Genomic DNA, 19,335 nt, shown 5'->3' on the forward strand with positions numbered 1-19,335 from the left:
TATCAGCCTGCTCTGGCAAGTTGCTCCATCTCTTGGTTAGGGCCATTTCTCTCCTGAGCTTTTCCCCTGCTACCCTGCAGCCAGTTCAGCCACAGCTCCCTCAACTCCCAGGAGGAAAGCCTTCCCAAACAGTGCCAGTTTTGGACAGGGATCTGGCCAGTTTTCATAAAACATGCAAGCAAGCAGGTGAGATGTAGGTGGCAGATAGGAGGAATGCAGCACCCTGAAGAAAATAATTTCTGGCTCAGAAGAGGTACTCACTGAAAGGATAAGACTTTGTTTCACAGAAATCTCCATTTAAAACAGACTACTTTTGAGTCAGGCATAAAATGGAGATTCTCCTCAACCACCACTCAGCCTACTGACAAATATTATGCATGTGCCCTAACCACTTACCAGTCCTCTATTTCTTTACTTCTGTTGACTACATCAACACCATCCTAAATATACATAGAGCAATTCCTGTTTTTCTAATAAATATGCTTCACAGAAACTCTGTGGCTTAGTCCTGACAGGATGCAGAGAAGTTACAGATATGCAAAAAAAATCTTGTTTTTAAAAACACATCTGCATTCTAAGAACACAAAATCCACAAGAGAATAGCCTATTATCAGTGCATCTAGTATTAAATTTAACAATTGTCTATAGATACATCATTCTATACCAATTACTTCTCACTATGTTTCCACACAATATTATTGGCCCATTAAAAAAAGAAAGCAATGAAAATGAGAAGAAATATATTCTATTAACATAGCTAGCACAGACTGGGGATGAGGGAAACAGCTGTTGGATGTGTAAGTCCTTCTTGGAGTGTTCCAAATCTTCCTCAAAATTAATCTCACAGTGGAAAATGTCTGGAAGGGCTCTACCAATAAGGTGAAGATCAGGAAGGAGTCTCTGGACAGATTCTGGGTGAGAATTCACCCCCAGCAGATGCCATCAGTGAGGTCTATTGCTAGTTTCAGAAAAAGAGTGTCAGACCAGGGCAGGCAGGCTTTGCCAGGTAAGGCTCAGGTCTGAGACTGGTGCTCCAGGCCAACAGAAGCTAATAAGCTAAGTCCCAAGTTCTACTGATGAGTGCAGAAAGGTCAGCCTTGGGGACAGCATTAAATCCAGGACAGACAAAAGGTCTTGGCTAAGGCTGGGATTAGTGCTGGGTGTCCAGGTCAGAGCTTTAGCTAGCAGGAATTGTTGTTCCCAGACATCAGTAAGCTGGATTTATTGCTGGGGCCAAAAGGCAAGGCAAAAGGGCTATGCCTGAGTCTGCTGCTTGGACACCAGTTTTATCATAAAGGAGTAAGGACAGATCTTAAAATCATAATGAAGAGAGATACAAGAGGTGGAAGAGGATTTGTCAGACTTAGGCAAGAAAGAAAAGGAAAAGAGGATTTAAAAAATAGACAAGTTTCAGGCTTCTCTGTGTGGGAGGCAGTAAAAAAAAAAGTAACAGTGAGTTGAACAAAAGATCATGAGTTCAGCTTTGGCTAGTTATAGAGGAAGAGACACCAGGAAACCAATAGTTTCAGAGTCTTCAGGAAAAAAAGGTTTTACATAAAACAGATTAATGTATTGCAAGAAAGTCCCTTTTTCTTAAACCTTTAATATGTTGATTTAACAAGCTCTGATTTCCATTGTCTAGGACTGTAGACAAGCCACTGATTAGATTATGAACTGGAGAGACTTTGTAAGAAATTAAGAATAAACAAGAAAGTGGTAAAACAGGAGAAAGAAATAAAAAATAAAACCAAGGTTTGGGATTTTTTTTTCTTTTTGTTTGACCTGAGTGCCTAAATATCGTATCTACAATCTGCATTTGCCCATAAACTCTGGGGCATATTTGAGTATTTTGCAGTTTTTCTAGTTTGTGGTCATTCCCAAGGATTCATGTCAGATGAGATTCTGTAAAAACCTATACATTCTTCTACCTGACCAACTTTTCAAGTGCATTATTTTGCCTCATTTTTATAGACCTCTGCATTGTCTTACACAATCCACTGCATCTAAGTAGGCATGCAGAGTAAGAATATAAATCCAGTCTTTCAAGGAAAGTTTGAGAACAGGCAGAGTGGGGCAGTGTCTCAGACACACCACTCTGCATGCTACCATGCACTGAGTTCTTTAAAACACTGCACCTTCCAGCTGAAACTTTGAAGCTGGTGGCAGTCTTTAAAACCAGGAAGGGGATCTCATCTTTCTGACTAGCAAGTTTCTTCTTCAGCCTTGTCAAGGAAGCATCTCTTGAGGCAGAAGAGTTACCTCTGGGCATAGGAAATCTTGACCTCAGTGAGACCTTCAATTTCAAACTTCTTTACAAAGTAGGCCTTCCTCATGAATGATGGGACTACTATTCCTTGGGAAGAAAAACTCTACTAGATGAACACACGTGAAGCTTCTACGCAAGCAAAGCTATTTTGCAGGGATGCTTGCAAAAATTCACACTGCATTTCAGAGTATGTGTCCCCCAGAAGCTCTGAAGATCCCTAGGGATGTGTAAAAGGACTGTGTGCCCTGGACAGCGCCAGCCTCTAGCACTTTGACAAGTTCTACCAGTACAACCACCTCAAGGACCCAAGATGAACATGCCATCAGAAGAACAATGGAGCCCAGGCACACAGTCTGAGATTGTTGCCCACAGGCTTGAGTAGAAGTCTGGTAATTCATTAAGATGCTGCTTTTTTGATCTGCAAAACAGAATTTCGACTTTGTCTGCGGAGCACAGCCAGACCTAGTGACTGCTCCTGAAGTATTTCAAAGCAAAGACATCTTCTCTGTCTCTTCCTTAACTCACTCCGCACGCTCTGTCTCTGCCATATATAACAGTGCTGCCTCCACTGACAAAAGAGAAGGTAATAGAGACAAAAAGCTTCACACCTCGTTCAAACTTCAACCTCTTGTATAACTCAAACTGGTCAACAGGAACCAAACAGGCAATCTGAAATGAGAAATAGACAAAGGAAGTATTAAAAATACAAGCTTTAAAAGGTTAGTAAGTGTTGTACTAGGACACGAAATAAATGATACACACAAGCTGAAACGCCTAAGGTAAAAAGAGCATAGTTTATTTTCCAACTCCAATATTTATAGACTTGCAAAAGTGACTATGGATTGGAGGATGAAACTGCCACTTCTCCAGCTACACTGGTCAATCTAACAGTTCATCAAATTTTTCTTCTTCCAGAAAGGAATGCAAAACAATCATTATTTACATGAAAAGTATGTGAGAAACTCTATTACAAAAATGTAAACATCAGAAGGTTTAGAAGAACTTAGAAGAACAGGGTGACAAATAAGCACTATGTTCTACACACCTGCTTTCCTGAGCTGGCTCCCAAATTCACCTTTTTGTTTCTGCTTGCTTTCAGCACCACAGTCTTCCATACCTTGACTTCTTCTCCAAAACTTAAAAAAGTAGTTCTTAACTTCCCCTATTTCAGCCACACAAGTCAATAGTTCAGCCCACGTCTTTCTTTCCATGCAAACGCAAACCTTCTCTGTGGATTCCATATTTACTTCAGGCTTCCCAGTTTTATTTCATGTTGGTTTAGTGTAACAAAGGGTGACGTTGCCAGCCCTGAAGACTGCAGCATGCTGTTCATGCACAAGAATACAGCTCAGATAAATGGTTCTTCATTCACATCTCCCAGTGTTAATGGCAGGGGCCACTTAGCTCTCAGGAACTGAAAGGCAGTCTGGTTTCCATTTTTTATTCATTTCATGGGGTTTGGGCCAAGACAGCTAATGCCACTGCTGTTGGAATTTGCCTTAGACACGGAGCAACCTATTGGGAACCTGACTGAAGTTAACAAATGAAGTTGGCATAGACAAACAGGCTTTGCTGATACATTTTACACATTACCCTAATTAAACTCGCAGCCTAAAAGGCTAAATGCTCTAATCTCCAATTAACACTCTACGTAAGAAGACCAAGTGTCCTATTTAAAGCTAATAAGCAAACCTGCATACAGGGTATGGAGGGGCTTAAAAGGAACTTCACAGGCACTTCAGGAGTCACATGTTTGTCAGATTCAGAATGTGGGACCATTCTCTTTATCTGATCCATTTGTAATATTGTACCAGCACTGGAAATATTTTTCTCTTTTACTGAAAATAAACCTAGACAAATATAAGACCTGGGACCTGATCATTTGAAGCACTGTGAGACAGTGTAGAACTGACAGCTTCAAAGTGACAGGCTTTTAAATCTCACATCCAGTATCCAACCACAGTCCTTCCGATTATTGTAAAGGGCAAAATTTGCCCTCAGTGAAGTGGACACTGGCCCTTGCTGTCCTCCTCAGTTGTAGGGTATAGCACCCATGAGAAGAAATATAATTACAAAAATCCAATATATATTCAATATCATGCTATGAATCATGCTATGAATACATTTCTTTCACAGATGGAAAAAAAATGTATTATAAAATACAAAATTGCTTTATTAATATCTCAAATAGTTTGGACTTGATTGTACACAACTGTATTTTCTAGCAGATACTTGGCTCATTTATTTAACTGAAGCCAGAGGAATACAAAAATGAATCCAAATTATGTCAAGATTTAATAATTTAAAGATTCATATGGCTGTAATTAATTAATATTTAAGAGTAATATGACTGTAAGACACAGAGATTTTTCTGGGAAACTCTTCACCTGTTCATCAGAAGTCAGCTGAAACACTCTTGGAAAACATTTAAAAAAAAAAAATCAAATGGGTAAAAAGAGTGAAGTTTAGCAATTTCAGCAATGACACACCATTTCAGTTCTGCCCACTCCTCCCCAGGGCAGCTTCACATATAAATAGTTTGGAAAAGGAAAAGAGTCATCTGCATTTCTCTAGCTGGGTGAGCATTGGCAACTACTTTAAATATTCCTTCATTACAACTAAATTAAAACAGCGAGTCTCAATGCTGTAAGAGCCACTTGAGTGAATTGTTTAGTTGGCTGGGGTCCTTCTGTACTTGCTTTTACTTCTAACAAACAGTTTTTTCAAGAGCAGTTCTATTGAGCCCAGAATTTCCCATGTATTAAAAATCAGCCTTTTTCATTACAGTGGGAGCAGAGTTATGCATCTTAACACAGATTTCAATAGGAAGCAGAGGCAGTGCTGAAAGCTTCCCATTCTCCTGGGGAAAACTTGAGCTTACCATGCCAGCTTTCCCCACTGGCTTCACTCAGCTCCACTCTTTTTCCTACATATCCTCTTCACAGCTCAGCTTCCCCCTCCCTGCGTGCTCTGGGTGCTGATGGGATGCAGCCCATCACCTGTGCCACTGACTCCCACAGGCTTGGAAAGACCAGGTCCTGATGGCACCCACACAGGTCAGCCTGAGGTGCTGAGCCAAAGCCTCTCACAGATTTAGTCTCTTCAGGCATGAGGAAAACAATGCACAAAATCCTGCTGCTGCCTGAATTAAGTGCCACGTGAAAGCTGTATGTGCAAACTTAATTGAAAAAACAACTCAAACAAACATAAATATCAGGTCCCTATAAAAAACCAGCAAATCTTTTCCTCAGGGAACTTTTAATCTTATTTATACCTAATCAAGAAGGACAGTAGTAAGTACAATAAGGGGATTAGGTGTTTATCTCCTCCTATTTGGCATCAGTCTAAGTGTCCATTTCCAGACAACTTCTCAAGCCCCACCTGGGTGTCTGTCCATCCCAAACACCTCCTCTCCTGCACAATCACTCATGTCTCTGGGCTGCTCAGGGCATGGAAATCTGGGGAGGCAGCAAACCAGCAACCCAGCAGATGGCAAAGAGCCAAAAGAGGAAGACCATGAGTATACCAGAAAACAGACTTTTCTTATTCTATGCTATGAAATTATTCAATGTAGGAAGAAATGCTACAGGACCGTTTGGTGAACTTGTCTTTTTTGTTTTTTAATACTGGGGGTTTTAATTAAAAAAAAAAATACAGGCAAGAACACTCCTCTCCTGAAAATATCTTGATTTGAGACTTATCAGGCTGTTAGGAGTTGAAATAAGTTTTCTGATTTCCCATACCCTATAAGCAATATCTGCAGTTAAAATCCTCTTGCTATACAGCACAAGAATACACAAGAGCTATTGCTAAGTACAACAGCATTCACCTGAAGTAAAAATATTGATGGACAAAAGCAAAATTCTGAAGGCTTACTACCACAAAGGGCTCCAGCTGGATCCTTGTCAAGCATCCAAAAAGATCATGTCATGAAATGTGTCACAACAACCAGGGTCCCTGCTACTACATGAGACAAAAGAGCAAAGAAAGGAAATTGAAATGGTTCACAATAATTTGGTTCAGTGAACACAGCAGCAAACTTTTCCAGGCAGTGCAGTAACCAAGACCCAAGGAAGAACAACTCCCCTGTTTTCAAATACTGGCTACCACAGTGGAAAGGGAAAATCACTACTCCACCTATTCTCAGACTTTCAAGGGACATGCAAGGAGGCAATCAAGCAAATTGAATAGATCTTACTTCCTTTCACACCCATATGAATCAAACTTTGATAATGCCAAGGAAGGGAAGTTCAGCAGGCCAAAAGCTTCTCCCTTTCTCACTTTAGCAGACAGGCAGCACGGGCAGATCCTACACTGGCAGAAGAATTTGCAAAGGGTGGCATTGCCCACCTCTGCCAAAGTCCCACTCACAGAGGCACTGTCTTCTTTTGCAAGCAGTGTAAAATGGTTCCAACAGAGCCTCTGGTTTGTTTTGAAAGGGGTATGGGAACTCAGCCTCTATGCTGTTAGAAATTAGACCCACAACTTTCTTTGTCAAGCTACCATGCTCACTAGACTCATAATGAAATACTAAATTATTCATGTTCTCCATTAAAGAGCTCTTATCTTATTTAGCGACAAATAAAAACAAAATTAAGGCTCTCTCACTTGCTCCCCTAGGTTTTACTTAAAAACAAGAAAATAAGAAGAACAGAAATATTTATTTTGACCCTGAAAAAGATAGGTCAGCCTGGAACATTTTCTAACATTCCTTCTCATTTTACCATTTCAATCTCTTCTGCAGCAAAGCATAAACCAATTTTGAAATTAAAAATAAAACTGATATTTTAGACTGAGTCCCAGTGGGATTTTGTGTTTGGCTAGGTATGGAATATAAGGCAATTAAGAATTCTAAGATCTGGGTTACTGTCCTATTTCAGCATCGCTTTACAGAGTGCTGACAACCCTCTGTCAGGCTGGCACTGGTGTGGATCACAGATTTACACAGACAGAGGGACAGCGAGCAGAACCTGCACTGCATGCAAAGGGGGAATTCTGGAAAAACTTAAGAACCCAAATCAGTGCCTCCTTTACTGACTGCTGCACAGTTTTAATCCAAATCAGATTATGTATACATGGATCACTGTATTGATGTTATAAACCCCAGAACAATACAGGAATCAGAAACAGCAAAGCACAATGCCCTAGATATTATCCAAGTGAGTATTACAGTAGAAATCCCTGTATGCAGTGGAGATTTACCCTGATTCATAGCTTACACTGGTGACTGGATTCACACCAAGCAAAATAATTTCAAACCATGATAAATTACCCCTTATTTAGATTAGCAATATTAACTGGTCCAATTAAATCAATGGAGCAAGTTCCCAAGAGAGACAGGAATATTCTAGACAGAAGAATTCTGCATGTTTAAAGAGAACTGTATTAACATAAGATGTTCCTTCTACCTTCTGCTTCCAGGAAGGAATCCAAGTAATCTTTGTTTATTGTGGCACTGGAGCTTGAAAGGGCAAACATTTTGTTTAACAAGACTGTTTTTGAACTTCCCCTGTTTTGTGTAACCAGCTATTTGAAAGAGAGTCTGTAGCCAAAACCATTGCCTTACCACCACCACCCCTCATTTATTTCTGCTACAAGACAGCTATACTACAAGCTGCTATCTAGATGTAACAGGTCAAGATGTGACCTAGGATTGCACTTGATTTCAAGCACTTCAGTGGAACAGTTCCTTCTGTTCAAATGCACTATTTGTCAAAACAAAAAAACTACTGGGAAATAAACCAGTTTCAACTAGATTTTGTTCAAGGAAAAAGAAACCCAAGCCAGAGGGGTTTCAGAAAACATATTTTCAAAGTACTGAAAAGTATAATTTTCTAGTTCAAGTGACTTTTCACTTTATGCATTTTAAGATCAAAAAACCTGGAACATTTTTTTCTGAGGTCCAGAGGGACCTCAGAAAGTAAAGTCTTAATTCCCAACATCTCCTATACTCTATGAATAAGCAGTTTATTCCCCAAGCACTGATTAAATATTCAACTGTTTTAGAGAAACACATTCCTACTATTCATACTTGCTCATTTCTTCATGAGACATACAAGAAGAAATTCTATTCTGTGTTTAAATTGTTAACCAGAGTTTTTCCCTCCCTCCATCCCCCAAAAGCAACTGAAGAAGAACACAAATCAGAAGCAAGGCAAGAGCTTTGAAAAGGCTCTAGTAATTTAGCACCAAACTAGACAAACTCTTCAGAATTTTACTGAGAAAATAAACAGGACTTAATTCTGATTTGTCTAAATGAAGACAAACTGGTCACTGGAAAGCACTGAAGGAATGTTACACAGCTTGAATAAGGACCTTGAGAGGGAGAAGAAGGTGAATTTTCAAAGCTATACTGTGTTCATAGCTATACTGTGTTATATATGCTTATAAGCTTTGTTATTAATTGTTCAGTTTCCTTATTGAAGAAAGCTCAATCCAAAATGCACTGAAGCCAATGAAGAGGCTTTCCTTCACTTCAAATTATGCCCAAATTCACCTTTATCTCCCTTTTGCAGGCTATGGCAAAAGGCATTTAAAAAAGCAAACAAAACAACTGCTTTAGCTAACATAGTGAGATGCATTTAGCTCAAAGGACCCAATTTAGCAACTCATCTATGACAAAGACAGTTTGAACTGTTATTTTTTCTTCAAATTGTAACAGTACCTGATGAACAGCAGTCACAGCATAGTCTGAAATGAACATGACATGAAAAATATACCTTTACAAAACACTGATGCTATCTCAGAGGAGAAAAAAAAAAGGACCTTTTAGTTTTGTTTCTCCCCACAGTACAGGCAACGTGTCGTTCCTCACACCATGGTCCTGGTGAGGAACCTTGTCCTGCCAGAAGCCAGAGAAAAAAAATCCAGACCCCCACCCAGAGGTGAGAAGCCGCCTACTTTTACACCGGGTGTTTGAGAGTGTAAGGAATGAACTGTAACTCTAAATAGTACTTCCATGACAAACAATAGCCCTAGTTAAGCACATTCTGTATCATCTGATAAGGTTCTGCTTTTTTAAGAAATAGCTTTAAAAGGCCACATTTTCACAAAGATCAGCCTTTATTTATAGAGAGGAAAAAAAGTAATAGAGAGTGTTCATACATAAATCTGTAGTTTACATACTGTTCTTTTAGATTGTGAATGCAGTCAGTTTATTCTTTATGTCAATACTGTTTTTCTGGGTGTTTTTTTTTTCCTTAAAGAAATAGGTATTTGGTAAAATACATAAGCAGTAATTTTAACCAGGTTGGGGATTTGTTTGCTATTCAAGCAGAAGGCTTGTGTTTCCAGCACATTGCCAAAAGGGAGTTTCAGAACATTCAGTCATCCATGGGACACTAATGCACATTCGGGCTGTTTAGTCATTCTGCTATCAGCCCAAAAAACACCCAAGGATTAGGCCAGTGGTCCATTATTAAATGCCCCTGGAGTCTCCTTTACTAAGGGGAAATATATATTTCCTAATTCCTATAGCATTATAACCCTGGTTGAACAGAGCAGAACTCTTCCTGTCATTTGGTAATTTTTCTTTAAAAATACATTTTCAATAAAGGCTAGATGCCTCCAATCAGATGCAGTGGGTGGAAGGACATTGCTACACCCTCTCTGTATCTTTGCAGAAAGAGGAGAAAGGGAAACAGGTGGTTGCTTTTCACAATAGCTGGATTCAGCCAAAAAAAAGGCTCCACCATAACTAAGATAGCTGAAAGTCCTGTGACCTGATTCAACTAAGCACAACATTTCAAATGTATGCTGGAGAGCAGATCCAGAATTTTTTCTGCAGAAAAAGTAATTTTTGGTATTGGGAATCACACTGTCACTGATGGCATTTGAATAGGATTATATACTTCTGCCATAGTTACAGCATCTGTGTGCACAGAGCTCAAGATAATCCAGAAGACAAACTTCTCTTCTTCAGTTCAAGGATGGAGATCTAATTCTCCTTGATTTTATTACTCAAATACTCAAATACTGAGAGAATGTACAAAACTAATCAAAATCCCTTAGCCATCTTATTTTTCCTGGGTTTTTTTTTGCATGTTGTTGGTTTTTTTTGGGTTTTGGTGGGGTTTTTTGTTTGTTTGGTTGGTTTTTTTGTTTGGTTTTGGTTTTCTGTTTGGGTTTTTTTTGGTTTTTTTTTTTTGTTTGGTTTTTTTTTGGTTTTTTGGTTTTTTTGTTTTTTTGGGTTTTTTTTTTTTTTTGGGGTTATTTTTTTGGGGTTTTTTTGTCCTACTTGTATTCACAGGCTCAGCAGAGACATTCCTGCCTCACAGAGCAGGCAAGCAAGCATCCTTGGGTGTATCCCAAGAGATACCTTCCATATCTCTTAAGGCCTACTTCTACCTGGTGTTGTGCAGGTACCTTTCTCTCAATATAATTATACAGCCCTGCATGATTAGATTGGACTGCAAATTGGTTGTTGCAACCCAAGATCAACATACACAAGGAAATTCTGGCCTTGCATACCATCAATCCGAGTTCTTGCTCTTAAGAAAGATGCAAGAATTTCAGTGTTTGCAGTCAAATCAAATCTGACTGAAATGACAGTCTAATGGAGGCTCAGCAATTCTGGGATACAGGGTATTCTGGTTAAGTCACCTGCATGGATAATTCAGAGGCTGTCCAGATGCAAAGAGAACTTCTCCCCCAAGGCGTAGAGGGAGGGAAAAAGGAGCAAAACCCTTGGAAAACATCTGTTTGTTTCTATCACCTCTTGTCAGTCAGGCCTCTTGCCAAAAGCTCATTAAAAGTAATTAAAGGGAGGAAAATTTGTATGATTACATTTCTTATGATGCAGATAAAGAAATTTGGGGGATATATGTTAAAAAAAAAAAAAAAGAGAGAGAGAAAGAAGTATGAGAAGTATAGATACCTCTGCTTCTTGTAGGGTCCCATGGTTCAAGCATACCATGTCTGGACATGTGATAGGGGAACCACAACCTTCTTGAATTGCCAGCTCCATGTACTGTTTTAGACACTAGAAACAAGCAAAGAAAAAAAAAAAAAAAAGTTATAGCCCACATGTTGGTAACAACCAGATGTCAGAGATGCTGTGCAGTTCCCACCTTCACCACCTTAATTGGCTGTCCTGAAGCTCCAGCACACAGCAAACATCAATTACTGTAAGTGTGAATGCTACAAGTCATTACATTGGAAAGAATGCAACAAATAACAATTAATTATGCATAACTTCATCTGCCAAGCATTGCATTTACCTAAGTCAGCAAGTCAGACCTTTCAGCCCTAACAACTCCTATGCTCTGCTAAACTGGGATTGGAGAATTTGGCAGGGGTGAGTATCTTTTATCCTAATTAAACAGGCTTTGTGCCTTTGTTTTTCCTCCTGTGTTCTTAATTCAGACTCTCATCCAGCAGTCACCATTGTAGGAGAACTCATTTACAAGAAAGACACTGTTCTCAGCTGCACAAAAGAAGAAAGGGGTTTAGCACCTGCTTGGGAGGTTATAATGTGCCCTAGAAGATGTGCAGCTATCAGTTTTTCCTCCCCCTCAACCCTGCCCCCCCCCCATAGTTCAAATAATATCCATAATTTATTACAATTTATCATCAGCCTCTACTCTATAGGCTCCAAAGTCTATTTCCAGCATGGAAGCCACTTTATGAATGTATCCAAATTGTTCCATTACAAAAACAGTATGCTTCCCCTCCAAGCTCAAAGAGCCCTCTACTCTCCTCACACTTTATTTGGTATGCCAGTTTCAAATATATTCAACTTGTCTTCCTAACATGTATTACAGAGTCTTCAGTAAAATCATGGCACAAAACTCATGCAATGGACCAAAGAACAGTGCTTGAACTGTTCTTCCAAATTGCCTGGGTAAGTAAGGTCACATCTACAGAAAACAAAACAACAAAGTCTCTTCAAAATAATGGCAAAGCATACAATAAATTGCAAGTGACCATTAACAGAATAACAAAGCATGGACTTCAGACAGATTTTGGTATCAGCTTGTAATGTTTACTGTAAATGAAAATAAACATGTTATGAAAAGTAGAACTAATGTAGTTTTTTTCCCTACAGTTTTATATTTCATGCCCACATTACAAACCTCCTCCCCAGTACTGCTGATTTCTTCATTATTGCCCCATCGATTTTCAAGAAATATGTCGAAGTGAAATAGGGTTTTGAGACCTCTGTCTCTCTGCCAACTTTTGGAAGAGGCACTGAGTTCAAAAGCTAATAGGTGAGTGATAGGGAAATCACAGCCCTTCCGAGTATGGCAGCCTTAGACTCTTCAAAAAACATTGTTTTATTATTTATAGGCATGTAACACTCAAGTCTGTGTTAGTCTGGACTATTCTGAGAAGGCCTTGCATATTGCACTCTGATGAAAGAAATTTCCTCATTTGTATTTTTTATTGGAAAACTGATTCCCTCTAAACCATCAGGATAATTAGGACCCTTACAAATGGAAATGAGATTTCCTTATTATTCTGTCTGTCTCTCTACTGAAATCTCCAAATCCACATTTTGTTGAATTCTGATGAGCTATAGAGATACTAGCTCAAGCAAGTAGAATAATCTTAACTTACTGGCATTTTAAATTAACTTACTTTTGATTTGTAAATATTTGAAGTGTATTCTCTTAGAAGAACATTGGGATATAACCTAACTGGTAAGCTTTAAATGTGTATCTCATTAAGAACTAATGTATTCAGATCCAGCATGCACCTCTATAAGAAAGCAGCAGAGCAGGTTGTAAGGAATTGATGGTGCAAGTAGTGTGTGGGAGGTGAGGGAGATACTCACAGGTGAAAAGCAAAAAAGAAATCATGTCAGTTACTGAAGGCAGTATTAGCTCCCTAGGGATCATCAGCCCAGATTTAATCAGGAGTTATTCCTTTATTATTCCGACAGCAGTCTCCATGCCCTGTCCCATCTTCTCGCCCACTGCTCCCAAAGGCATCCAGGCACAGCACTTTTACAAAGTCAGTTTACCCATGGGATCAAAGCACCCCCTGGCACAGCAGCTCCATCACCGAGCAGTGAGCAGCAAACAGAAGCAGGTATGGAACCACAGTACTGCCTGGGAGTGGGCTCCTGGTGACACTGGAGCTGCCAGGGCTGTGCCCACATCTGCCACCATGGGCTGGGCAGTGGCAGCAGGTGACATAGGGAAAGCCAAAAAAAGCATTCCCAGAGCCCAGGGTGGCTCCCAGTGCTGTTACTGATGCAGATGGAGGCTGTGGGTGACCTTGTCCTGCAGCTCCATATTCATTAAGCACTGAGCATTGCCCACATGTTTCAGCACGTATCACAGGAGAAATGGGGCAGCAAGTACTCACTCCCTACACAGATTTTCTCCTTGGTTTGTACCTGTTCACAGCCTCCTCCACAAATGATGTAAACAGAAAATTCTGCCCTCAGAGTCCCTTCCCCAAGGCCTGCACAGGCTGCAGTGTGTTAAGTGTACTTCTTAAATTCGTGGGCAGAACCTCCTTACATCTCACTTCATCTCCTCATGGGAGACCTGATTACTTTCTGGATCAAGTCTCAGGGCAGCATTTGGTGAAGGGCAAATGTTTCCTTCCCACCAAAGCATTTAGGTTGCCTTAATTCCTCAGCAAGCATGAGAGAGCAACCTTTTACTTTTGCGAAGATCCTGGCTCCTGTCTCCTCTGTGGTGCTGCCTGATATTTAGTAATTTGTTTTGACAGCATGGTACAGTGGATTTGTATTCTGGGGGCAGCTCAGGTCAGGTGGTTACAAAGGGAGGACAAAGCCTGAGAAGTTACTGCAAGCCCAGCAGCAGCCCAGAGGCTTGTTCTTAATTTAGACTCTCAGGACAGGAGCTCAGAGCACTGACGATTACGCTTTTGTACAAGGATGGGCACGAAGCTCTTAAGGAGCTTCGATCCACAGTATAGATTTTGCAATCATTTTCCATATGCAGTACCTAAGTCATTATGGGTACCAAGCCAGGAGAACAGAGGTTTCTGAGGATTGCTAATGATCTGGATTCTTCTTCTCTTCTAACTCACTGCTTGGTTGTAGGTGAACATAAGTGGCCACCCAGCCTTCTGTGGTTCTGTAGAGGTTGCTATGTTTTCAGCTTGGAGAGATTATGTAATTGGGCTGTGCAGTGCCATGGATCTTCAAGTATTTCCCAGAAAATCTCTCTGTTAAATCATTTTTATAGATATGAAATCTTTGGTCTTGACTTTCTGTGCGTGGAGAAGGTGCTTTGGGTGCAATACAAGAAGGGCTTAAAGTTGCCAGGAAACTTGAAGGAAGCATTTAATATTTATCACTGAAGGATTAGGCTTTTTACCAAAGTATGCACATAAATGAAGATGTGAATTTCTTGTTCCCTCTTATCACCAAAGAAGAAACATTGGAAAATCACTAAAACTCTAAAATATGCCTTCATCTTGCAGAGAAACTCTTTTCAGAGGGGTTTTACCATTATTTACAGCTCAGCTACTAATTCAGCTGCTTACTTGAGAAGTGGCAACTAAGAGTATCTGAAAAGATACAAGCCAAAAACATGATGAAAAGATGCTTTCATGTCTGTATAATGAATCACAACTGACCTTCTCAGCAGTGTGTCCTCCCACACTTTGGAGAATACATTATTACAGACATAAAATGGCAAGATTTTTTGGGCATTTTGTCTACAAAAATCAGCAGTGTCTCAGAAAAACTGCATACACTACATATGCTACTTAATTGCTCTTCAAAATGAAGGGAGAATCAAGATGCTCTGCCTTCTGTGATACAAAGAATTTCCTGAAGGGGTCTTAATCTTGACATCCTAGAAATCATGAGATCTCAACATCCTGGGCTACACTCTCCCACCAATTTCCTGCAGTATGGTGACTTTTGAACACAGAGAGCTGTCAGTGGCTGGGGTGGCCTCAACACAGTATCTGTGCCTTTTGGTGACATTAATGCCATCCTCTTACTTTCCGTGGCCAGAGCCAGCAAAGTTTCCATGAATGTGTCGCATAGCCAAGGAAGGATGGTTGAGACAACAAACTAAAAATTGACCAAGGTCCTGCTGAACAGGTTAGAATCCTGCTGACCACAGAACACACACTGGAGGTTTGACTCCGTTATGTTCACCCCTCAAATAAAAAGCAGACACAAACACAAGTAGTTTATACCTGCAAGTGCGCTCTAATCAGTTAATTCAGATTTTGCCCCACTGAGCAACTGTATCATGTACATATCTGTGCTCTGGGAAACAATAAAATCCTGAGGCATTCAAGCAAGAGAGATAAATTCAAATGTGATAATATAATTCCATTAGTAAAACTCAGTACACCTAACAGAATGTTTTGTTGCTGATCTAGCTTTGTGAAGCATGTTTTGCTCACACAGGACTACTGACAACTTCAGTCAAAAGAGGACTACAAGTATTTTTTTCTCTGCCTGAGATTCATAATGTGTAATAACTTTTTTTTCAATAATTTGCTGTCTAAGCATTTTGGGGCAAGATTTTTTCCTCTTATGCTGGTTTTGTCTTTCAGGCCATCGCTTTCCTCTATTTAATAAAATAACATCAATATCCAGTTACCTATGTCACAAAATGCTACTCATGAGTTTTTTTTGGTGGGTTGTTTTTTTTTTTTTTGGTTTAGTTTTTTTTGTACCTTGCAAAACTTGTAGGAAATATTATTATTTAGGCAAATTCTTACAAATTCCCCAAGTAAATATTCCCCTCCTGGAGCTAAGGGTCTGTTGAAAGAGTACATCAAAATGCAATGGAGTCATCTTTAATAATGCACTGAAAAGCCTAATCAAGGAATACACAAACTAGTAATGTAAAAGATTCCTTCTTCAACAATAAACAGAAGTGCTTTCTATGGTCAGCTTTGAGCCTAAGAATGAAAATTCTGTTCAGGCTATTAATGGATTTTTTATTTCAACACTTCTGCATGCTGCTCTAACTTCAACTTTTTTTTTCCCCAAAATTATGTTGTACAGAGGCTATTTTTAATGTACTTATCAAGAAAAAGATGTCTGCTTGGTTATGTATTTACTCTGCAAAGGGATCATAACAGTTCTGCATTTTAACATAAAAATGAGTTCAAAGTGTAACTTTAGCATTAGGTTGCTAGGTAATGATGTGACAAAGGCACTATATCCCTTTCACTGTGAAATCTGAAGTTTCTATTCAAATCCACTTTCAGAAAATTTATGTATCAAAGACAAAAGATGGATCTCAATCATTCCTACATACTGCTTTTCAAGTACCTGGACATGTTTCATTACCTTGCTCCTCTCCGACCTGCCTGCAGTTGTTCAGATCCCAAAATACAGCCTCATTAGTTTGGATACAGAAGCATAAAAGAAACCCCTTATGTAATATGAAAAACTGAACAGGTATCTTTATTAAGAAACAAGGAGGGAGGGCTAGAAACAAAAAAGAAACAGAAAACACTGGCTTATTTTCCTGTCAAATGCCACCAATACTGCTGCCAGCCCCTGTGCAGCAGCTGGTAAGTAAGGGTATTTGTCTTTAATTCAATTATGGAAAGGTAAAGAACAGATCTACAGTATTTCCCAGACAGTACGAGGCGATGATCTACATTAAATGTGAAAATGCACAAAATGATTAAAGGCATGTTGCCAAAACAAGGTCTTTCCTCCTAACATGTAACTTGAAGACAATTTCCATTCCAAAAAAAAAGAAGAAAAACTCAGGTCTCCCTCTTAAAATCCACAGGAATTATTTACAATGTTAAATCTGTCTTCCAAAGATCTTCTCAAAACTCTGTTTGTTTGGGGTTCTGGCTTTGTTTAGCTTAGGCTTTTTTACAAACTCCAGGTTTGAGGGCAGGGGGCAGAAATACTGTACATGGAGAAAATACTTCACTTTTCAGTTGACATTCCAGAGTGCCTCATGATTCAAAACAGATGAACAGATAGGCATTCAGTTTTTATTTTAGTTCTGGGTCATGGTTATGTACTTTTTATTCAGTGAGACATAACATTCATTTATTTCTTATACTTTAGAAACGTTACCTGTTCTTTAGTGCGTACACAATCTACTATTACGAATTTTGGTGAGACAGTTCACGTCAGAACTCTAAATTTATACCACCTTGATCTACCCAGCATCTAATCAAACATGTACTAAGATAAATGTACTCTCCTAGACAGTACTCATAGTGTTTATGGCAGATCTATATAATGTTTAATAATATGTTCATCATTGCTGTGACATCTGCACTTCCACATGTTCCATCACCAAAATGGATCAGTCACTTTCAATGTGTAGTACTCAAACTCCTCAAGTATCTCTCAGAAGGTCTCAAAACTAGATGAAACAAGTCTATTGGCAATTAGCTTGGAGCCATTTGCACTTCACTTGGAATAAAAAGTGAGGTTCTTCCAATTAAAGTTTTTAGACAAAAATAGAAATCTCTTCATTTGCTAAGATAAACTCATGATAGGCACAGTTTAAAGCAAGAAGCAAAATTCCAATGAAATATTGCCCAATCTCTATTTTAGCTGCTAAGGTCCAGATACAGTGATAAATGAACAGATAGAAGATCAAATGTAAAGAAGATCAGGCCACATAAGAGCCTTATCAATAAAGATGCTTGAAAGGAAGTGAAAAAATGCCCCTGTAGCTTCAAAGAACATAATATAGTCAGTTCATGGCTCAGAAGGAGGGAAGGAATAACATCACTAACGAGAATTTAATTTTGTCATGACCAAATGAAAACACCAAGCAAACAAGACAGTGGACCAGAACATAATTGCATCCTCTTGGTCCACAAGCCTATTTTTTATGGGATCCTTCAAATGTACCTGAGAAATATACTGTCACCAGCTTTGTCTCAAAATATCTACCAGTGATGCTGAATTCGGCTCAGAAACACAGTATGAAACCATGGGGCCCAAGACATCCTAGCAGCCTTTCATAAAAAGCAGGAAAGGTTCCTGGTAATTGCTGCCACAAAGTGGTACCACCAAATAGAAAAGGACCAGAGAAACTCATACTTCACAAAATTGAACCAGCTGCAAATATAATTTCTCTTGCCAAAAATCCGTGTCAGGCCAAACCTGGCCTTACAACAGCTACAAAACAGACACGAGCATGAGGCTTATGTCACAGTCTGGCTCAGAAGTCTCTGTGGTACTTCAAGGCACTGACAACTTACTTCATATAGATTTCTTCATTGGTTAAATGGAGATAACACCAACTGCATCGATGCAATGCTGTCATTAAAACATTAGTTCCCTCTTCCTCCCATCCTCCCTTGGCTACCATCCAGAGGCTGCCACCTCTACTGACTTCAGAAACATGCAGTCCCTCTTCCTGAATTGTAGTATCCCTCAAAAGTCAATGGGTACATCTATACTCTTTTGATAACCCAACTCTGCCTTTGGTGGTACTCTGCACAGAAATAAATGCAAGAAGTTCTTAAACCATCAAAATTACTACAGAAGTGCTCTGTGTTCAGTGCCAATATTACCAGTGTAGGAATTCTCTTTTTTAAAACTTGAAAAAAATTTATTCTGAAACATTTCAAATGTCAAGCAGGGAAAAAAAGAATCCCAAATGTCAACACTTCCAAATGGAAAACAACCTGAGATGAGCTTCATATAAAGTAAGTGGGGCATTGCAGCACAAGGTATATTTAGGAAGAGGAGAAGGTAGTGAGTGTTCTGGTGCAGTTGTGAGAAGGTGTCTCATAGGATGGGGAGAAAAAAGACAACAAACCCATTATTGAAAATGAGGACAAACAAACAGAAGTGATACTAAAACCCAGTGTTGGCTAGATGATGGCAAATCCAAATATTCCCTTACTCATAAGTTTCACTAAGTATTATTTCAGTGGGTTATTGATACACAGTTGTTTCACTGAGCAGGTATCCAATTCTTTTTTGCATTTTCCTTGTCCTTGATCTGCTTGATCTCCTCTGCTCTCTGACTCTTCTGCTCATGTTTTTTGCAAAGACCCCTCATATTAGTTTTTCCAGTTTCCCAGTGCCCCCCTCCACAAACAATCTGAAACGACACAGCACTAAGGGCCAAATGTCTCTGTTCAGCCACCCAAAGGAGGCAGGACAATGCACAGCTGTTCTT

At 39.4% G+C, this 19,335-nt stretch overlaps 1 protein-coding gene across 2 annotated transcripts in view; it reads right to left on the reverse strand.

Annotated features, from left to right (window-relative positions):
• Window positions 1-19,335, reverse strand: part of RNF144B (ring finger protein 144B) — a 54,653-nt gene that overhangs the window by 11,963 nt on the left and 23,355 nt on the right. For both annotated transcript variants that reach the window (XM_071451165.1, XM_071451162.1), the window contains exons 3-4: window positions 11,142-11,246; window positions 2,875-2,935 (exon numbers count right to left, since the gene is read on the reverse strand). In XM_071451165.1, the coding sequence (XP_071307266.1) occupies window positions 2,875-2,935; window positions 11,142-11,246 (166 nt within the window). The remainder of the gene's footprint in view (window positions 1-2,874; window positions 2,936-11,141; window positions 11,247-19,335) is intronic.

The sequence above is a fragment of the Agelaius tricolor genome, unplaced genomic scaffold, assembly GCF_023055355.1.
Source record: "Agelaius tricolor isolate 1412-34295 unplaced genomic scaffold, bAgeTri1.0.p SCAF_2, whole genome shotgun sequence".
Lineage (NCBI taxonomy): Eukaryota > Metazoa > Chordata > Aves > Passeriformes > Icteridae > Agelaius > Agelaius tricolor.